At 34.5% G+C, this 23197-nt stretch overlaps 1 protein-coding gene across 2 annotated transcripts in view; it reads left to right on the top strand.

Moving 5' to 3' along the window:
- VPS54 (vacuolar protein sorting 54 homolog (S. cerevisiae)) overlaps positions 1 to 23197 on the top strand; it is a 117451-nt gene that overhangs the window by 58577 nt on the left and 35677 nt on the right. For both annotated transcript variants that reach the window (XM_012639208.1, XM_012639207.1), the window contains exons 8-13: positions 2226 to 2352; positions 3492 to 3599; positions 5306 to 5361; positions 7444 to 7540; positions 14789 to 15126; positions 23031 to 23160. In XM_012639208.1, coding sequence (XP_012494662.1) covers positions 2226 to 2352; positions 3492 to 3599; positions 5306 to 5361; positions 7444 to 7540; positions 14789 to 15126; positions 23031 to 23160 — 856 coding nt within the window. The remainder of the gene's footprint in view (positions 1 to 2225; positions 2353 to 3491; positions 3600 to 5305; positions 5362 to 7443; positions 7541 to 14788; positions 15127 to 23030; positions 23161 to 23197) is intronic.

Raw genomic sequence — 23197 nt, 5'->3', positions numbered from 1 at the left:
AAAATATTGAATTGCTTGATATGCACCCTAGATTGAGGTCTGCAGCTGCGGTTGCCAGCTATTTCAAGATAAATGAATCCAGTTTAATGACCATTGTAAAAAAAAGAAAAGGAAATTCATGAATTCGTTGCCACAGCTACACCAGCAGGTGTGAAAGCCTTGCACGTTTTGTAAAATAACCTTTTTATCTCATATTGAAAATGCAGCTTTTATGTGAGTGCAGGATTGCTGTAAGACGGCAAACCTATAGATTCTAATAGGATTGGAGAAAAAGCAAAGTCATTACATGACAACTTAAAGCAAGAAGAAGGTGAAGGATCTAAAGCTGGAGAATATAATGCCAGCAAAGGATATTGTTTGATAATTTTAGAAAGAGGTTTGGCTTAAAAAATATCCAGTTAACAGGAGAAGCATCTTCTGCCAACCAAGAGGCAACAGAGTTCCCAAATGCCATTAGGAAAATCATTGAGGAGAAAAAGTACCTGCCTGAACAGGTTTTTAGTGTAGAAGAAAGTCCTCTGTTCTGGATAAAAATACCACAAAGGGCATAAGTAAGGAAAAGAAACGAGCACTGGGATTTATGACAGGAAGGGATAGTCTAACTCTACTGTTTTGTGCAAATGCAATTGGGTTTATGATCAGGACTGCCCTTATCTATAAAGCTGAAAACCCAGGAGGTTTGAAGGGAAAAGATAAATACCAGCTGCCAGTCTTTTGGATGTACAAGAAGAAGACCTGGATAAGAACTGTTTTTCTGGATTGGTTCCATCTATACTTTGTCCCTGAAGTCGGGAAGTACCTTGTCATTAAGGGGACTGCCTTTTAACATTCTTTTGGTATTGGACGATGCCCCTGGCAACCTAGAACCCCATGAGTCCAACACTGAAGGTGTTAAAATAGTCTCCTTGTCCCCAAAACACAACATCTCTAGTCCACCCTCTAGATCAGGGGATCATAAGGACCGTTACCACTCATTACACACTGTGCTCTGTGGAAAGGATTGTCAGTGCTATGGAGGAGAACTCCGAAAGAGAGAACATCATGAGAGTCTGGAAGAATTACACCATTGGAGACACCATTATTGTTATAGAAAAAGCTATAAAAGCCATCAAACCTAAAACAATAAATTCCTGCTGGAGAAAACTGTGTCCAAGTGTTGTGCATTACTTCACAGGATTAACGACAGAGCCAATCACGGAAATCATAAAAGAGATTGTGGATATGGCAAAAAAGGTGTGTATGTATGTGGAATGTAGAGTTTCAAGATGTGGATCTTGGAGAAATTAAAGAGTTAATAGACACTAAACCAGAGGAATTATTAGAAGATGACTTGGTGGAGATGAATGCTTCCAAACTAGTGCCAGACAATGAGGAAGAAGACATAGAAAAAGCAGTACCAAAGAACAAACTGACGTTAGGTAATCTGGCAGAAGGGTTCTAATAATTCAAGACTGCCTTTGACTTCTTTTATGACATGGACTCTTCTATCATGCGGGCACTGAAACTAAAGCAAACGGTGGAAGAAAGATTGGTACTGTATAGAAACAAACATTTTTAGAGAAATTAAAAAGCAAAAAAGGCAGAAATTACGATGTATTTCTGTAAAGTTACACCAAGTGTGCCTGCCTTTCCTGCCTCCCCTTCCACCTCCTCCACCTCTTATGCCTTTGCCAACCCTGAGACAGCAAGACCAACTTCTGCTCTTCCTTCTCAGCCTATTAAACATGAAGATGACCTTTATAATGATCCACTTCTATGAATCTACCATCTAATGAATAGTAAATATATTTTCTCTTCCTTATGATTTTCGTAATAATATTTTCTTTTCTCTAGCTTATTTTATTATGAGAATACCATATATAATACATATAGCGTACAAAATATGTGTTAATTTATTATTTATGTTATCAGTAAGGCTTCCAGTTAACAGTAGGCAATTAGTTGTTAAATTTTGGGTGAGTCAAAAGTTATATGCAGATTTTCAGCTGTGCAGGGGATTCAGCATAACCTCTGCATTGTTCAAGAGTCAAGTATAAAGAGAAAAATAAAATTTGGGAGATGAAATGATTGCGATTCTTTTGGCAAGTTAAAGGACTATATTTTAATAAATATCACATTGCACAGGTACTGTCAACTGGAAAAGTTTTGCTTAGTAGTTCCCTTGATCGTGGAGTAAATTTGTGGTTTTTAGTAGACACATGTAACATTTTTCTCTTCCTTTATAGGCATTTGGGATCACAGCTTTGTGAATTAGAAAAACTGATAGATAAAATGATGATTGCAGAGTTTTCTACTTATTCTCACAGTGACTTAAATAGACCACTGGAAGATGACTGTCAAGTTTTAGAAGAGGTATGTATTTTGAACTGTGGAATGAAATTGATGTCATTGCTTAGTGTTAATCCCTAATAGTCTTAGTTTAGAACTTGTTTTTCTCAGATTATAGTAAGCAAAATTATCTTAAATTTTAAGGTCTGTCAGATCTATGAAGTCCTTCACTATGTGACTTTGGCTAGTACCACTATCCTATGGGATAGTGAACCTAGAGAATAAAATAATTTTATAGCTTAATTAGAAATTAGTGTTAAAATGAGGTCCTTATAGCTTACAAATCAAGTTCAAAATATAAATATAGGATGGATTAATTTATATTCCATGTGCATGTGTGTATGCGTTGGAGTTTATCTTTTGTAAAAAGTGATTATTTGATATGGTAATTTATCAATAATTCATATTCACTGACATTAGATAATCTGGCAGAAGAGTTCTAATTATTCAAGACTGCCTTTGACTTCTTTTATGACATGGACTGTTCTATCATGCAGGCACTGAAACTAAAGCAAATGGTGGAAGAAAGATTGGTACTGTATAGAAACAAACATTTTTGGAGAAATTAAAAAGCACCGATTATATACCTATTATGAACATGTTTTATGCATATGTGTATACAAATGCATCATATCCAAGCTTCACTTATCCGGCAACTTCTCAGTGCTAATCATTGCCAAGAACTAGTAAAGAATTCAAAAAGCTCTGATAACAGCCAAAGTAGTTGAAGAAATTTTGGTACATGTTAGAAGTTGGTCCGCTGGTCTCTCCGTCTGAGAGTCCTAGTCATCATTCTAGTCTTCTAGACCAAACGTGAATTAAAAAGCACAGGGCTGACATTGTATTTATTGGTCATCAGGGATTGAGAAGGATATTTTTTAACTATTTGTTGAAACTGGGCCAAAAAATACCCTTGTATTGTTTTGTCCCCAAACCAGCTTCATTTGATCCTCTGTGGTAATGCAAGGTTTACCTGTTTTAGAACACTGACTCCAAAAATCTGATGACAAGATTGCTGTGAGAGGGGTTTGTCAGGCTGCTAGAAAATATCATGTATAGGGATTGAGATCTGAGAATCAAATAAAACTGAATATTTCTACCTCTAAATAAGATTATTTCATATTTAAAATGTGATGTTACATGCTCTTCTTTTACTTTAATAGGAAAGACTAGTATCTCTTGTATTTGGACTTTTAAAACAAAGAAAACTTAATTTTTTAGAAATCTATAGTGAAGAAATGATTATTACAGCAAAAAATATCATTAAACAGGTAATTATACATTTTCATATGATATATTTTGAGCTAGAATCTTTTGCAAAGTTTATTTTTATGCTACCTTAGTAATAATATATATAGTATAATAGTAATACTTGATCCATTAATTAAAACTAGAAAATATAGAAAAATTAAAAGAAAAAAAAACATAGCTTTCCCAGCCAAAAGATTATCATTTTAAGAATATTTCTATGTGTAGATGGTTACTGATTTTTTCATTGTTGTCATAACCTATATATGATTTTGAACCTATATTTCAATTAGAATCATAACATAAGCATTTTCTCATGATTATATAAGCCTTCAGAAACATTTTAATGGTTGTATAAAATTCCGTCAACATTATGTTGGTAACCCTACTTAATTTCCTGTATGTTGAATATTTAGGTTGTTTTTAATGTGACACTGTAAATAACACCATGACAGACATCGTCAGTATAAAGTTATTTGTTTATTTTTCATATTTAAGATTGCTTTCTTAGACTGATTCCCAGAAGTGGAATTATTGGTCAGAGTTAGAAGTATTTTTAAGTCATTTGATAACATAGTACTGAATTGCTGTCTAAAAAGATTTTACCAATTTATAATCAGTCCCACCAGCAGTAGACAAATGGTTCTTTCTTTTTTACTTTGATCTTTGAGAAATTATAATTTTCACCCCTTTTCACCTCTCGCTAACAATGATTAAAACACTATTTTTAAATTGGTATAGCCACTTCGAAAAATTGTTGACAATATCTACTAATGCTAAATATACACATGTTGTGCCCCAGCATTTCTATTTCTAGGTATTCACCCAACAAAAATACATATGTAAATTCACCAAAACACAGTGAAAGAATGTTCATGGTAGTACTATTTATAATGAAAAAGTGGTAACATTTCAAATTCCATCATCAGTAGAAAGTATAAATAGAATTGTGGTATATTTATATAGTGGAATACTGTACATCAATGAGAATGATTAAATTACACAGAACAGCATAAGTGAATACTACAGACATAATGTAGAGCCAAAGAAACCAGACACTAAAGAGTATACACTCTATGATTCTATTTATGTAAAATTTAAACACTGGCAAAATTACTCTATGGTTTAGAAATCCAGATAGTAGTGTCTTTTGGGAGGGGAGCAGGAGAGTAGCTCTGGGTACTGGCAGTATACAATTTCATGAGCTGAGTTCTGATTACACACACGTATTCTGTTTGTATAAAAGTATTCAACTGTAAACATAATTTGTACAATTTTTATGTATGTCTACTTTCAAACAAATTTTTTAAATTGCTGTGTTTCATTCCTAGACTTCTCCTGAAGTCTAAGCATTTTTTTTTTTTAACTTTAAACTGCTGGGTGTATTGAAATGTAACTTCCAATATGAATTTCTTTTGGGATTTTAATATGGAGTTTACACCTTGTTCCTAAGTATTATAGTCCTGTTTTTCTGTTGAACAGTTTTAAGTAGTAGGAGATTTTAATTATTACCGTTCAAACATAACTATGAAATAATTATTTACTTGTGTAAAGGTAATGCTGCAGTTTTCAAAACACCTTGAAATATGTGTAGAAGATATAAGAAAAGTCTGGTAAAATGGTTATTGTAGTCAGTGAGGTCCTTTTTAATGTACAAATGGAACATAGAATACTTAGGATTTGAAAGACAATTAATCAAATTGTTTTTGTTTTTTCTTAAATTTTTCAGTGTGTGATTAATAAAGTTTCACAAATAGAAGAAATAGACACAGATGTTGTTGTGAAGTAAGTATAAATATATAAGTTGGTTATCAGGGAAAAGATGATACATGAAAATTGGAATAAGGAGGATTTAGTTAAGGAATTATTTACTAAAGTATGAGCAGGATCTGGGAAAATCACAAGTGAGCTTGGAGAACCTTTAAGAGACAAAGAAAGATAGCAATTAGCAGAATTCAGGAAAGACAGGTAGTAGTTGAAAAAAAGCTGTGGCTTTGAGTAGAGGGAAGCAGTCATCCTGAGGCAACCCTTCAGGGAGAGAGCTGAAGGAGTAAGTACATTTCCTCCTTACAGTACATTTCCTCCTTACAGTCTTTGTAAGGGCTCCTCATTGGCCAAGCCGAGCAGGTTGGCCTCCCAGGGCAGAGAGCAGAATGGAGAGGTATAGAACGTAAATATGGAGGGGGTGGGAATTGAAGATAATTCATACAGGAACATAGCAAGTATTAAGTTTGAATTATTTAGCTATATAATTAAAATACATCTTCCAATTGGCTTGAGAATTTGAGTATATGATTTTTGAATTGCCCACATCTGCAATTTTTTTTCACCCTTGAAATTCTTATTCTTTTATTTTGAGAAAACTAGGGATACGTATTTTATGACTGGATTTCACATACATATAGATATCTAAACTTTATTAACTGGCCTAAGATATGAACAGTAATATGGACAAATATGAAGCTTCCCTGGGCCAAACCCACAGAGTGGAGATTGTGGCATTTTAATTTCCATACTATTACCTGGGGAAAACTCAGTTCAGACTTGAGACAACTGTAATAATGGGGGAATTGCTAGTAGTTGGAAAAAATATGTCATTAGGACTCTGTTAGAAGCCCAATGGAGGTGCAGAGTCAGTTACTTTTTATTTTCTTCTCTAGGGATTTTTCTCAACATAAGTAGAGAACTTCCTATATAACAAGTATAGGAGTATCTTTTGAATAAACTCCTAGCTGCAGCAGCATTTATTAAAAATTTCAAGTAATAAGTCATTTTAATACTATAAAGTATCTGTGGAATTCTATTTTGCATTAATCTTTTCACCTTGAAGTTAATGATTTATGTCAATTATCAGAATAATAATATTGACTGATACATAGCACTTTAAAAAAATATACCGGTCGGGCGTGGTGGCTCACGCTTGTAATCCTAGCACTCTGGGAGGCCGAGGCGGGCGGATTGTTTGAGCTCAGGAGTTCGAAACCAGCCTGAGCAAGAGCGAGACCCTGTCTCTACTAAAAATAGAAAGAAATTAATCGGACAACTAAAAATATATAGAAAAAATTAGCCGGGCATGGTGGCACATGCCTGTAGTCCCAGCTACTCGGGAGGCTGAGGCAGAAGGATTGCTTGAGCCCAGGAGTATGAGGTTGCTGTGAGCTAGGCTGATGCCACGGCACTCACTCTAGCCCGGGCAAAAGAGTGAGATTCTGTCTCAAGAAAAAAAAAAAAAACTATGCATTGTTCTAAGTACTTTTTATTAACTTATTTAATGTTTACAACACCCATGTAAGGTGTGTTCCATTGTTTTCCTCATGTTAAGATGAGAAAATTGGAACATGGAGGGGTTAAGTCACTTGCCAGAGTCACATAGCTATTAATTCCAGTAAGCTGCTGGAATTTTGAACTGAGATAGTGTGGCTCCAGAGCTATCATGCCATAGTACCTCTCATATATGGAAAAGTACTTTTTAAGTTGTAGTTAGAAAGGTAGATTATTAAATTTGTTGGGAGAGCTGTTATGTTTCTATTTTTATTCCAGAATATATCTTTACCTTTATCTAAAATTGGTTTGTCTATGGTTTATTCATTCAATGGTCACAAAGCACGTTCACATGAAATTAATATGTAATAAGATTCATATGTCAGTATACTTGACTAGTCTTAAAGATATTTAAACAAGTCATCGTTGTTTGGTTATTGACCTCTTCAACTCAAGATTCCATTATTTTAGTTAGGTATCTAGATAAAATTGCATTTTATTCTTCAGTCATTAGATAGTATTTAGTATTGTTTCCTGCAGTTTGTAGATGTTACCATATTGACCCAGAGACAATGATTATTTTTGTTTGAATTATTTTTTTTCTAGGCTTGCAGACCAGATGAGAATGTTGAATTTCCCCCAGTGGTTTGATCTGCTAAAGGATATTTTCTCTAAGTTTACAATTTTCCTACAGAGAGTTAAGGTATGTATCAGTGTGTACAGAATATCCCTAAAATTAAGTCAGCTTTCTAGATATATACATATATATATATATATATATAGTCAAACAAGAATAAAACACAATTACTTTGTTTTTGTAATTTTTCTAAAGAAACTTTAAGAATTTAAGTGCCTCAGAGTATTTTGGCAATTTTTATAATTTTGGATGATTTGTTTTATATTAAAAAGAAATATTGTATGGCTGGGTATGATGGCTCACACTTATAATCCCAGCATTTTGGGAGGCTGAGGCGAGAGGATCACTTGAGCCCAGTTGTTCAAGAACAGTTCAAAATAAAAAAAAAATTAGCTGAATGTGTTGGTGTGTGCCCATAGTCCTAGCTACTGGGGAAGCTGAGGTGGGAGGATCATTTGAGCCTGGAGTTGGAGGTTGCAGTGAGCTATGATTGTGCCATTGCACTCGAGCATGAGCAACAGAGCAAGACCCTGTCTGTAAAAAAAAAAAAAGAACGAAAGAAAGAAATATTGTAATGCTTACTGGACATTGTATATTATAAAATAATATTTCCTCTAGTGATTCTGTGATATTTGAATCCTTTCAGATTATCTGGTGGTACAACTCAAAAATCCATCCCAAACCACTAATTTTTCTATAAGTTCAGTGTTGATATAGTGCTATTTTTTAACATATTGTTCATATTCAAATTATCCCACTAATGTTCTTTACTGCAGATTTTAATTTTTTGGGTAGGGGTTCAATTGAAGATCATGTATTACATTTAATTATTTTGTCTCTTTAGTCAAACCACTTAATTTGAAGCCACTTAATATAAGGAAAAGAATATCTGTCACATAACATTTTTCAGATGTCACCGACTCTAAAACATACTGGTTGGAATCACCAACATGTTATAGCTACGTTTTAAAAAGAAGACAGTCATTAGGTATTACTGAATGTAACAGTTAAAAGGGACCATTTGTGAAATTTGATATTGTTTGAGTTATCAAGTGTCAGCATTATACTAGTTAACATCCCCATCATCTCCTGAGTACCATGCTAAATAATCTGGGGGACTTTGGTAATTGTCTATGACATGGCTTTTCTTTATTGACTTTGGAGCAATGCTAAGTCACACGTGTAAGCTCACCAATCAGGTTGGGACAAGTTTTATAGAATGTGATTCATTGTGCTTAATTTAGACTCCTTCTAAAATGTTGATCCCACCCATTGATAGTGATAGAAACAAACTTGTATCTATGGATTGTTAATAACTAGGCCACATTTTCACTTTTTCTTATATTCTGACCATGACCTCAACATCACATACTTCTATTATTGCGTATCTGGATATATAGAACTCCTGCATGCATAGTGCAGAATGGCCCAACTTTTTGCCAATAATTTTTAAAGTACAATAAGTCTTCACTTAACATAGTGGATAGGTTCTTGGAAACTGTGACTTTAAGTGAAAGGGGGTATAACAAAACCAGTTTTTTTTTCTCATTAACATTGTAACAAGTTTATTCTACCTGCTGTACATTGTTTCACTTAAAGTCATAGTTTCCAAGAACCCATAAACATTAAGTGAGGACTGACTTACTCCACTTTTAGGCTCTGTGTCAGTTAAACTAAGTAGAATTTGTTATTTCATGTATGTACAATATGGGAGCAGTGATTTGTCATAGTTGTAATTTCTCATTTTCACATTTGGGCCACTTAAAATAGTACTTACGTAGAGCATCTTTGAAAATGGCATATAATCTTTAAATGTACTTTTTTTGAAAAAAGTTCGTTATTTTATAAAGGTATGATTTCACTGAAAAATAGTGTTAATTACAACCTGTCATTTTTAAGGAAGAATTTTTAAATAACTAAATATTGGAAAGAACCCTGGTGTCTAACTTTAGAGGAATGATAAAATAAATTATGTCTGATCCATTTTTTACCATGGAACATCATATATAGCCAAGGATTTTTAATGGTAGAAGAAAATGCATACATTATAATATTAAGTGAAAAGGCAAAATATAGAGAGACCTACTTATATAGTATGATCTCAGCTATGTTAAAAATTTTTTAAATCTGTTTATCTTCCTAGAACAAAGATACAACTTGGCTTTTTGATGAGTGTCTTTAGGTGATCAGATTATATGTCATTTAAGATTTTTATTCTTTGTTGTTTTCCCTAAATTTTCTACGAAGAGAGGTACTATTTTAATAATCAGAAAAAGTTGCTTTGCTTTTTAATAGTGTTTACCACATTATAGGTATAAACTATTTGAATTTCTTGTTTAATTTACCAGGGTTAATAATTTACTTTCCTATATTCTTGTATTTATTTCTCAAAAACAAGGGATATTCCTTATTTCAGTTTAGTATTAGAAGTAAATTATACTTTTCAAAAGAAATTAAAGCACAGAATTTCAGCCAGAGCATTTTAATAATACTTTCTACTTTAAACAGATAAATAATAAAAAGATTAAGGTTTGAAAATTTCATATTTGAATGATTAATGACTTGAGGATCTATATTGCTATTAGCGATTTTTTTAGTATGTATTTTTTGAATTTTTTTGTTGTGGTAAAGTAAACATAACAATAAAATTTATCATTTTAACTTTTTTTTTTTTTTTCTTTTTTTGAGACAGAGTCTTGCTCTGTCTCCTGGGCTAGAGTGCAGTAGCGTCATCATAGCTCACTACAACCTCAAACTCCTGGGATTGAGTGATCCTCCTGCCTCAGCCTCCTGAGTAGCTGGGACTACAGGCACACACCACCATGCCTGGCTAATTTTTCTGTTCTTAGTAGAGACAGGGTCTTGCTCTTGCTCAGGCTGGTCTCCAACTCCTGAGCTCAAGTGATCCTCCTGCCTCGGCCTCCCAGAGTGCTAAGGATTACAGGTGTGAGACCCTGTGCCCGGCCCATTTTAACTATTTTTAAGTGTACTGTTCAGTGACATTAAGTTCATCTGCACTGTTGTGCTACCATCACTATTATCCACGCACAGAACTCTTTCCATCTTGCTAAACTGAAACTCTGTACCTATTAAAAAAAATAACTCTTCATTCCCTCCTTCTTCTGGCCCCTAGCGGCGACCATTCTACTTCTGTCTCTATGAGTTTGACTATTCTGGGTGCCTCATATAAGTAGAATCATGTAATTCTTTTTATCCTTTTGTGACTGGCTTATTTCACTTAGCCTAATGTCCTCAAGGCATCATCTATATTGTAGTATGTGTTAGAATTTCTTTCCTTTTTAAGGCTGAATAATAGTCCATCATATGTATATATATTACATTTTGTTTATCCATTCATCTGTCAGTGGACACTTGGGTTGCTTCCACCTTTTGGCTATTATGAATAATGCTGCCATGAACATGATGTATACAGGTATCTCTTTGAGTCCCTGCTTTCAGTTCTTTCAGTTATATACCTAGAAGTGGGATTGCTGGATCATATGGTAATTCTGTTTCTCATTTTTTGAAAAATCCTCATACTGTTTTTCACAGCAGCTACCCCATTTTACATTCCAACCAACAGTGCACAAGGGTTACAGTTTTTCCACATACTTTCTAATACTTGTTATTTTCTAGTTTTTTTTTTTTTTTTGAGAGTAGCCATCATACTGGGTGTGAAGTGGTATTCCACTGTGGTTTTAATTTGCATTTCTTTAATGATTAGTGATATTGAGCATTTTTTCATGTGCTTATTGGCCATTTTTCTGTCTTTAAAGAAATGTCTTCTTTGCCTATTATTTAATAGGATTGTTTGTTTTTTTGTTGAGTTGTAGGAGTTCTTTGTATATTCTGATATTAACCCCTTAACAGATACATGATTTGCAAATATTTTCTCCCATTCCATGGGTTGCCTTTTCCTAATATTGTACCTTTTGATGGACGGAAGTGTTTTTATTTTGATGTAGTCCAATTTATCTATTTTTTTGTTGCCTGTGCTTCCGGTTTCATATCCAAGAAACCAATGCCACAACCAATGTCAAGAAGCTTTCCCTGTGTATTTTCTTCTAAGAGTTTTATAATTTTAGGCCTTATGCTTAGGCCTTTTATTTATTTGTTAGTTCTTATATGTGGTATAAGTTAAGGGTCCACCTTCATTCTTTGGCATGTGGATATCCAGTTTTCCCAGCACCATTTTTTAAAAGACTGCCCTTTCTCCATTGAATGGTCTTGGCACCTTTGTTGGAAAACGTTTTACCACATATGCGAGGGTTCATTTCTTGGCTTTCTATTCTACTTCGTTGCTATTATATCTTTCTTTATGCCAGCATGACACTATTATGATCACCCTAGTCTTGTAGTAAGTTTTGAGATCAGGAAGTATGAGACCTCCATAATTTCTTCTTTACAGTTAATCCTATTTTCAATTTTTATTAAAATTCTTGTTTGTTGTATATACCCCATAGATTAGGTGATTTTTATAGCTGAAAAAGAAAAGTCCTTAAACGGAGCTTACATCCTTTTCAAGGAATTTTTTTTTTTTTTTTTTTGAGTTAGGGTCTCTGTCTTCCAGGCTAGAGTACAGTGATGTCATCATAGCTCACTGCAACCTCAAACTCCTGGGCTCAAGCTATCCTCCTGCCTCAGCCTCTTGAGTAGCTGGGACTACAGGTGTGTGCCACCATGCCCAGCTAATTTTTCTATTTTTCGTAGAGACAGGGTCTCGCTCTTGCTCAGACTGGTCTCGAACTCCTGGCCTCAAGCAATCCTGCCTTGCCCTCCCAAAGTGCTAAGATTACAGGTGTGAGCCACCCATGCCTGGCCAGATTTGCATTTTGTTATGTGGACAAATAATCCTAGGCTGTCATTTTAGAGACTTATCAATATGATTACCAGCATATTTCATTTTCTCTATTCTAATGATTGGAAAGTTAAATTTGGTTTAGCTGTCCTAGTTTTTTTTGAAACATGGACTTTTCTACAGACTGTGTAATAGTTCAGAAATTAAATCATGTTATCTACTGTCAAACCTATTATATATTATAAATTCTTGTTTTTTGGAGACGAATCTTCTCGCATCCTTTAGCAAGAATGGCTCTGGAATTGGAAAAAATAATTAGCATATCTCTAAAACTGTAGATATGATGAAAATAGAGAGGAATCCCTAAGAGAACACTTGATATACTGTATACAAAAAATTTATTATTGTATCAGCTAGGATGTTGCTATTAAAAGGGATAAAATATTCAATCAAATGAGTTTAAATGATAAAAGGAATGTATTGGCGCAGGTAACTAAAAAAGTCCAAGTCTAGATGGGCTTTATACATAATTTTGTCTTGGTTCTCCAGCTTAGTTTCTCTGTTTTAAATTTTGTTCTGCCTTCCTCTTTGTTGACTTCATAAGTTCCAGGTCTTCTACATTTGCCACAATTCTATACCACCTAGAGTTTTTCTTCCTATTTTTTACCTAGAGTTTTTCTTCACCAGTCATCAAATGAAATTCCTTTATTGATTGAACCAATTTAGAATTTTTCATCTAGAGTTTTTCTTCTTTAGTCATCAAATGAAAGTTCTTAGCTTTAATTGATTGAACCACTTTAGGTCACATGCCCAGTCACTATGGTCAGGAAAATGCCATGCACTGATTGTTATAGGTCTGGATATTCTTCTCAACTCTGAACTAATCGCGAGGCAAGGAAGTTGGAAGCACACCCAATGGGCTATTAAGTACTAACGCTTGAAGCTAAAAGGTGGCCTCAGTTCCACCTAAATCACATGGCTGCTATACCATGGGGGAGGTGGTGTAGAATAGATGTTGGGGAGGAAAGACTATATCCATCACCATGGTCTTTTTATTTAAAAAAACAGTTATGAAAGAAAAGCAAGAAAGAAATAAGAAAAGCAAAACAAGATGGGGGAAGTAAGCACATCAAAGATTGGACAGTAGTAAGGACTAAAAACAGTAGTAGTAGAGTGTAGCAGGCAGAAAATTTGTGACAATACGGAAGAAGTTAGTGATCAATGAAGAAAGTAAAAAATGCACTATCCGTAGACACTTTGGTATTGAAGTTTTTTAAGGTTGTATCTGCTGTGTACTATATCGGCTATTGTCTCACGTAGAGTACTTTCAGTTCCAAATAACAAGAAACACAGCTCAGAGTGTCTCAAACAATTGAGGGAGTATATTAGCTCAGATAACTGAAAAATGTAGGTCAGCCTTTAGGTGCTCGATACAGAGGTTGATGATGTCATCAAGCCTTGGCTTTGTTTCCTTGCAATTCTGTCTTCTATGTACCTTCTTTAGCTTTAAGCTCAGGTAATAGTGGTTCCGTTTGCTGATTGGACTAGCCTAGACCCTTATCCTGATTTTGGAGACTTGAAGTTGGAGTCTGCTTTTATAGAACCATGTAGATCCCAAAATGAAAGCAATGTTTTGAGAAAGGGAGAAACAAGTTATGAAAATGCAACCATGAATGTTAAAATAGGCAAGTAGCCCCTTATTTCTTAATAGTCCATAAAGACATTAATTTACATAAGTTTACTCTTCATTCATCTAGCTTTCAATATTTATTGAGAACCTCCTATTCGCCAGGCACTATTTTAGGCTTTAGGATTACAATATCTCATTGAGCTAACATTGTACTGGAAGGAAACCTAGAATAAACAAATTTTAAAAAGATAATTTTAGATAATGATAAATATTTTTTTTTTTTCCCCACTGGTAATAGGATAGAGTTGCTGGGAGGACAGTTAGGGAAAGCATTTTTGAGGAAGTGACCATTTGTGCCAAAACCTGAGCGATGAGAAGGAAATGTGTACAAAGATCAAGGTGAAGAGCGTACTGGGCAGAGGGAACAACAAAGGCACTAGGTGGGAACAGTCTTAGAGTAACAGAAGAATAGAAAGAGAACCAGAATGTTTGGATAAGTGAGAGAAGGTATGAGATGAGGAGAAAGATGGGCAGGGGCTAGGCATGGAAAGCAATACAAATTATTTTTCTTTTAGACAAGCATATCACCTAATAGGATTCTCTGACAGGCAAATTATTTTTAGTGTAAACTGTTTAAGAGGTTAGAGAAATATGCAATATATTTTAGAGAGACTTGCATTTAAAAATTAGTTAAAATACAGGAACTCTATTTCTAAGCTTTAGTCATTTTTACTGTATAATAAGAGATTGGTAGAAATTTTGATATATATGATTTTGACTTATGTATGATCATAGATGTTCAAAATTACATGCATGGATTCACTTTTAGGAACTTTAGGTGCAAGGTATTTTGAATTCTTTAAAAGTGTATCCTGTTTTCTTGTAGGCAACATTAAATATCATTCACAGTGTTGTTCTCTCAGTTCTTGACAAAAACCAAAGGACTAGAGAATTGGAGGAGATTTCACAACAGAAGAATGCTGCAAAAGATAATTCATTGGACACAGAGGTGGCTTATTTAATCCATGAAGGCATGTTTATAAGTGATGCATTCAGTGAGGGTGAATTGACAGCTATGACAGTCGACACTGCCTCTCAAAGGAATGCATCTCCAAATAGTGAGCCCTGCAGCAGTGATTCCGTGTCAGAGCCAGAATGTACTGATTCTTCATCCAGTAAAGAGCAGACATCATCATCTGCTACTCCAGGAGGAGTGGATATTATGTGAGTAGAGTGACTACTGCCAAATCGACAAGATTTTGAGTCATCTTATTAGTGGTTTCAGTAAGATTGATTATTCAATTTTTTGAAAAACCATGTAAACTTTAGAATTCAACAAAAATATATTAATTTTTTGAAGCATCTTTTTTCAAAAATGTGTGAAAGGTAAGGAGGTAAACATTGGAAGTAATTGATAATCACAGAATTTTAAGGCTGGAAAGGAACTTTAAAGATCATTTAATTAAATGCCCTCATTTCAGTGATAAGGCAACTGATGCCCACAGAGCTTAGATGACTTGACTTAAAGTTATTAGTGGCCAAAGTTGTATTGGAACCCAGGTTACTTATTGCTTTGGTCATTTTTCTTTCTTCTGGTACGTCACCTTTATATTTTATATATGGTGAAGGTATGTTTGATTTACAACCTTTGGTTTTTCAAAGACATGAATTTCCAAGTGGATCACACTATCTTTTGAAACATTTTTTTTTTTTTTTTTGAGACAGAGTCTCGCTTTTTTTGCCCTGGCTAGAGTGAGTGCCGTGGCGTCAGCCTGGCTCACAGCAACCTCAAACTCCTGGGCTCAAGCAATCCTTCTGCCTCAGCCTCCCGAGTAGCTGGGACTATAGGCATGTGCCACCATGCCCGGCTAATTTTTTCTGTATATTTTTAGTTGTCCAGCTAATTTCTTTCTATTTTTAGTAGAGATGGGGTCTCGCTCTTGCTCAGGCTGGTTTCGAACTCCTGAGCTCAAACAATCCACCCGCCTCGGCCTCCCAGAGAGCTAGGATTACAGGCGTGAGCCACCGCGCCCGGCCTGAAACATTATTTTTTTAAACTTCTTATTGTGAAATAATTTCAAATTTACAGGAAAGTTGCTAGAACAAAAAACTCTCATTTCTCCTTCATCCAGTTTCCCACTTGTTTACAGTTTACCACATTGCCCTTTATTTTCCTTCCTCCATTTTTCTCTCCTTTTCTTTCTTTCTTTGTCTCTTATGTTAACATTTTTTCTGAACCATTTGACAGTAGGTTGCAGACATGATGCCCCATTATCCCCAGATACTTCAGTGCATATTTCCTAAGTACAAGAACACTCTCCTATATAAGAATAGTATACCAATTAAATACAAGAAAACATTGATACATTATTACCATCTAATCCACAAATCCCATTCAAAGTTCACCAATTGTCTCAATAATCTCTGGTATCAAAAAAACACAAGGAGTGCAATGCGCACTACCCGAAGGATGGACATATTTGAAACACGGACTTGGGGGGTGGGGAACCAAGGGCAACACACGTAACCTAAACATCTGTATCCCATAATATGCTGAAATAAAAAAAAAAAAAAGAATAAACAAATAAATAAATAAAAAATAAAACAAGAAATCCAAACAACAACAAAAATAAAACAAAACCGATAAACTGTTTCAGGTCCAAGAATATAGTTTGGATTTAGTTATTGTTAAGAATAAGTTAAGTGTAACAATAACTCAGTACTTTTATTCGTCTTTACATAAATCAACCTTGTGGTCTAGGAGCTTATAAAGGTCACAGTTACAACATCAAGTCAGCTTTAATATGTCCCTTCTCAACAAACAAACAAAGAAAACCTGAGCTACATACTTATAAAAATATTTTTTCTGTATTCAGGCTAATATTTTCACATTTACTATTTAGAGCGCAGTCTAAAATCTAAAACTGCTTTAAAAAGATGTAAAACTCTATAGCTGAAGGCTGGATGCAATGACTCACACCTTTTCTAGGCCAAGGGGTGAAGTTTGCCTGAGGCCAGGAGTTTAAGACCAGCCTGAGCAACATAGCCAGACCCCGTCTCTACAAAAAATAGACAAATCATCTGGGCGTGATGGTGGCACATGCCTATAGTCCCAGCTACTCGGGAGGCTGATGCAGGAGGATCACTTGAGCCCATGCGTTGGAGGCTACAGTGAGCTATGATGATGCCACTGCACTTTAGCCCAGGCGGCAGATTAAGACCGTCTCAAAAAAAAAAAAACAAAACCAAACAACTCATGGCTTAAACAATATAGAATTTTATTTCTCTCATGGTCACATTTCAGAGGTAAGAGATTCTCAGCTGAGAAGACAGCACTACCATTTGAAACGTGTAGCTTCCATCTGTGTCTAAAGTGGCCGCTCCAGCTTTTATCATTTCACCTGTATTCCTAGCAGCAGGAAGGAGAGAATGAAGGAATAGTACCCTCCTTACCTGTTTTGCTTTTTTAACTTTTTAATTAGAGTATAATGCACATATAGGAAAATGTACCAATTATAAGTGTTCAGCTCAATTATCCCAAAACACATTAGTATAGAATTAGAACAATTGCCAGCTCTCCAGACCACCACACACCATCCTCCCTGCTACTATGCTACTACACTACCCCTTCTGAAAGAAAATCATGAAAACTATTGCTTTTTCCAGTTTTTAAACTTTATATAAATGGATTCATACATTTGCTCGTTTATCTCTGATTTCTTTCATTCTACCTTATTATATTTGTGATACTTGTCCAACTTGCTGCATGTAGCACTAGTTTTATTTTTGTTTGTGTACAAATACTCTATTTTATGACTAAACTACAATGTATTCGTTCTGCTGTTGATAAGATTTGGGTTATTTCCATTTTGGATTGTCATGAACATTCTTGTAGATATCTTTGGTGCACATGTTACAAGCGTTTCTGTTGTATATATACTTGGGAATAAATAAGGTAAGTGAATGTTCAATTTAGCTAATGTCAAACAATTTCTCAAAGTGGTTGTACTCATTTACAGTCCAGTAAGAAGTGTGGAAGAGTTCATATCACTCCACATCTTCCTTCACTCTTAGTATTGTCAGTCTTTTACATGTTAGCCATTCTGGTGGGCGTGTTTTAGGTGTAGTAGTTTTAATTTTTATTTCCCTGATGACTGGTAGGAGAATACCTTTTCATACATTCATTGGTTGTTTGGATATCCTCTTCTGTGAAGTGCCTATTCAAGGCCTTCACTAACTTTTCTATTGGTTTGTCTTCTTTCTTATTGATTTATGAGAATTCTTTCTTTATACAATCTCAATGTAAGCCCTTTGTCAATTATCTGTATTGCAAATATCTTCTCCTACTTTGTGGATTGCCTTTTCACTCTCTTATTGGGGTCTTTAGTGAACAGATGTTCTTAATTTTAATATAATCCTATGACTCATTATTTTCTTCTACAGTTCATGCTTTTTTGGTATCCTATTTGAGAAATCTTTCCCTACCTTAAGGCCTTAAAGATATTTTCTTATGTATTCTTCTAGAAGTTCTGTTACTGTCCCTTTCACATTTAGATCTACAGTCCATGTGGAATTGATTTTTATGTGCAGTATAAGGCTAAGTATTTTTGCCCCATGTGGCTATGTTTTTGACCTTGCACCATTTATTGAAAAAATTATTTTGCTCACTGCTCTATAGTGCCACTCTTGCCATAAATGAAATATTCAGATATATGTGTGTCTGTTTCTGGACTTTTTTTTTTTTTTCATTTTTATGTCTTTAAACCATTACCATTAAGTAAAATTGTCTTAGTTACTACAGGTTTTAATAAATATTAATATCTAGAAGAGTAATTTCTTCTACCTTTTCTTATTCAACATTGCCTTGACTATCCTTGGTCTTTTGCAAATCCGTATACATTTTAGATTTGTTAGTTCTCTGTTGCCTTCACATAAATTTGTTTATATTTTATTCTTTCTTTTTAAAAAAGAGTATAATTCAGAATTTGCACTTATTACTTCCACTCACATCCTAGTGACCAGCATGACTATATCTAGGTATAATGGAGGCTCTTTCACTTGTTGGCTATTTGCCCAGCTAAAGGTACTGTTGTGGAGAAGACAGAACAGATATTGAAAGATGGCTAGCAGTCTGCCATACCATTTGAGATTCTTTTAAACCAGATGCAGTCTAATAGTTTATGTCTTTCCCCTCTTACCTCCATTGTGACACTTTATACATTGAACCTTCTCTGGCTTTCTCCCAATCACACACTCCCATAGCATGAAACATGGGTTCTATAGATGGTTCTTTCTATGTTCAATAGGCACATAAATATTTGGGAACTACCCAGCTCAAAGGGGCAATGAATTAATTTAATATATTTATGTGTGGCCCTAATTAGTTTTTTCATACAAGGGCTCTATTCCTGTATTAAGTGTTTTTGCAGTATATAGTTGAATCATGGATATGATATAGAACACGCACAAGTGATATCTGACATTTTAACTTTGTTAGTGGTAGACTCTCCCTATTTTCTTTTGTCAAAATATTATTTGTCAAAGTAATCTATAATTCTGTAAGTTTATTGCAATGTAAATATGGATACAAAAGAGTAAATACTTATCTGGGCATGAAATAGGAAAGGGAAAATAATGGAAAAGATTAGGAAGAGTTGTGGTGTTTAAAAAAAATTTTCATTGTTAATTGTGGTTAAAAAATACAACATAAAATTTACCATCTTAACTATTTCTAAGTGTACAGTTCAGTAGTGTTAAGTGTATTCACATTGTTGTGCACTCCATCTCCAGAACTTTTTCATCTTGCAAATCTGAAACTCTGTATCTATGAAGCAACAACTCTGCATTTCTGCCTACCTCGAGCCTCTGGCAACCACCATTCTATTTTCTGTCGCTATGAGTTTGACTGTTCTAGGAATCTCATGTAAATGGAATCATACAATATTTGTCCTTTTGTGACTGGCTTATTTCATGTAGCATAATGTCCTAAAGGTTCACACATATCATAGCATGTATCAGAGATTCTTCCTTTTTAAGGCTGAATGATATTCCATTGTATGTATATATTACATTTTGCTTATCTATTCATCCATCAGTGGACACTTGGGTTGCTTCCACCTCTTGGCTCTTTCAAATAATGCTGTCATGAACTAGGGGGTACAAAAATATCTTAGAGATCTTACTTTCAGTTATTTTGGATATATAACCCAGAAGTGGATTGCTGGATTATATTTCAGTTTTTCTTTTTTCCCATTGCCAGGAAAGTTAGAGATCTAATTAAATTTTAAAAATAAACAATCTTTTTAAAAACAAATTGTTACTAACTAAATGATTTAAAAAAATAAGTTTCCAGCTTTTTAGATTAAGTTACCCTACTTTTTAAAGATTTGAGTTGTTTTTATTATTTTCTGTTAGGTTATTAAGTATGAAATGTCTGATTTCCTTAAGTAGTAAGTTTGACAGTTGATATCTCTGACATTTCACTTTGACACATCTTGTTTTATTTTTATTTTTTTTTATTTTTTATTTTTTTTAGGTATACTATATTGAAGTATAATTTACACAACCTTAAAATTCATCCATTGTAAGGGTACCATACATTGGTTGTGGTAAATATAGAGAATTTTATAGCCACCGCCACAACTCAGTTTTTGAATATTTCTATCCAAGTGTACTTCTTTTTAAAAAATAAGGCTATGTCTGAAAATGTGGATAGAGAAAATAATGTAGTTGCCTATGTTAACTTTTCTAGATTCTAGAGGGGGAAGATTCCAGGGAGCGGGGATTCACTACAGCTTCTTAGAGCAACCCAAAGAAGGGTGAGATTTCCAGAAGGGTGATTCTAAAAATCAATGAGGGCCCATATGGCACCACTTGATGGGCTGTGAAATACACTGTATAGGGGTCTCCTGGTACTGGTTAAGATATATGTGCCACATTAACACTGTCAAGTTATTGGCCTGCTCTTATAAAGGTCCTCTTATATTCATATACATCTTAAACATTCCAGTATATTAAAACACTTGGATACAGAAAATTGAGATGATGATTCAGTGTATACCATTTCTTCTTGCCTACCTGGCATGCTTTTCTAGTTTTGACTTAGACATCATGTCCTCCAGGCAGCTGTCTCTCTGATCTACTTCCCCCTCTTCCCAAGTATCATCTTGTTTTATTTTTATTATGAAGGTACATCCTCAGTCTTTCAAACGCACATTTTGGGTTGTGATTATCTTTCAAAATTTTTTTAGACCAATTTTTGTGAAACCATGGATAAGTCAAATATTCGTGTTATTTTTGATTGAACATGAGTTCCATTGTGGAACCAATGCAGCACAGACAGCTCAAAATATCAACAAATTGTTTAGGAATGATGTGGCTAATGAACGCACAGTATGTCGTTGGTTTGAGAAGTTCTGTTCTGGTGATTTTAATCTTGAAAATGAAAGACATGGGCAACGTGAGACCAAGGTGGATGATGATGTGCTGAAAGCTGTAGTGGAAGCAAATCCGTCTCAACCTCTGTATGAATTAGCAGCAAGGTTTGATGTTAGTATTCCAACAATATTGGACCATTTGAAACAAATTGGCAAGGTAAAGAAGCTGGATAGAGGGGTTCCGCGTGATTTAAATGAGCATCAGAAGAGAAATCATCTTGAAGCTTGCCGTTCTTTGCTGTCACAACATAAAGGGGAACCATTTCTACACCGTATTGTTATGTGTGATGAGAAATGGATTCTTTTTGACAATCACAAGTGTTCATCACAATGGTTAGATAAAGATGAAGTGCTGAAACACAGTCCAAAACCGAATATTCATTAAAAAAAGCTAATGGTGTCTGGTGGTCCAGCACTGGCATTATCTACTATAGCTTCATGAAGCCTAGTCAATCAATTACAGCAGAAGTCTACTGCAACCAATTGGACCAAATGTTGAGGATGCTTGCAATTAAGCAGCCGAGATTGGTCACTAGAGATAGGGCAGTCCTCTTGCAAGACAACGCTAGACCACATGTGGCACAAACAAAGCTGCTCAAACTACAGCAGCTGGACTTGGAAATTGTCTGTCATCCACTGTAGTCACCAGACCTTGCACCAACTGACTACCACTTCTTCCAGGATTTGGACCATTTCTTGCAAGGAAAAATATTCAATTTTCAACAAGCTGTGGAAAACAACTTTCGTGATTTCATCACCACTTGTTCTCCAGGCTTCTTTGCTGTTGGCAAAAGCAAACTTACCGTTAAGATGGCAAAATTGTGTCGATAGTTTAGGTGCATACTTTGATTAATTGTACTGCTTCTTGTTTGGGATATAATAAACTACACTTTTGATTTGAAATCAGACATTTCATATTTAATGACCTAATATTTATATTTTTGTGAATTGGTAGCATATTGCCAAGAGTTGCAAATTTCTTAATCATTCTGTTACATGGGGAAAATTTTAGTAATCCTTCCAAAAATAAAATTTTACTTCAGTAACAATTTTAAACTTTGAAATTTAAGCAGAATATTTTTTAGGAGCTGGTATTGAAATATCAGTGGACTGTTTATATAGAAATAAATGTTGGAGCAAAAGAAGCCAAATAAAGATAGACTGACTAATTCTTGGTTCTCGTCCTACTCTCTTAACCTTATGACCTTGGGTAGGTCACTTAAGCTTTCTAAGATTCAGTGTTCTCCTTTGTAAGTAGATATTTATCTACCTGCCTCAGAGTGTGAGAATAGAAGAAGGTAATATTTCTGAGAGTACTTTAAGAATATTAATTCCTCTATTATTTTAAAGCATTAGTAAATAAATTTAGAGATATTATAATTTTGAAGGATAGCAGATAATAATATTCTTTAATACCTTAACCCAGAGTAGTGGTTTGCCTCCAGTTAGCATATATCAGAGCCTCTTTGTAATAGCTTTGAAAATTATTTTAATTCAACTGAAAGGAAGAGAAATTATGTTAAGGCTAAACTCAGCTCTTGATAACACTAAACTGTTGACATGGAATTAGTGGTCTTTGTATTTTTTCCTCAAATGTGAATTTTATAAGTTTTTCATCCTTTTCATTGATATGTCACCTGTGGAGAATACTGTGTTTACAACTCTCCCTAAGTCTCATTTTTTCATTTTCAGGGTCAGTGAAGACATGAAATTAACTGACTTAGAGCTAGGAAAGCTGGCAAATAATATCCAGGAGTTATTGTATAGTGCCTCAGATATATGCCATGATCGAGCTGTCAAATTTCTCATGTCAAGAGCAAAGGTAGTTATTTTCATAAAACTTTAGAATATTTATATTT

The sequence above is a fragment of the Propithecus coquereli genome, unplaced genomic scaffold (genome assembly GCF_000956105.1).
Source record: "Propithecus coquereli isolate 6110/MARCELLA unplaced genomic scaffold, Pcoq_1.0 Scaffold138, whole genome shotgun sequence".
Lineage (NCBI taxonomy): Eukaryota > Metazoa > Chordata > Mammalia > Primates > Indriidae > Propithecus > Propithecus coquereli.
Note: the sequence above shows the minus strand (reverse complement) of the source record. Positions and strands in the feature narration are given on the sequence as shown.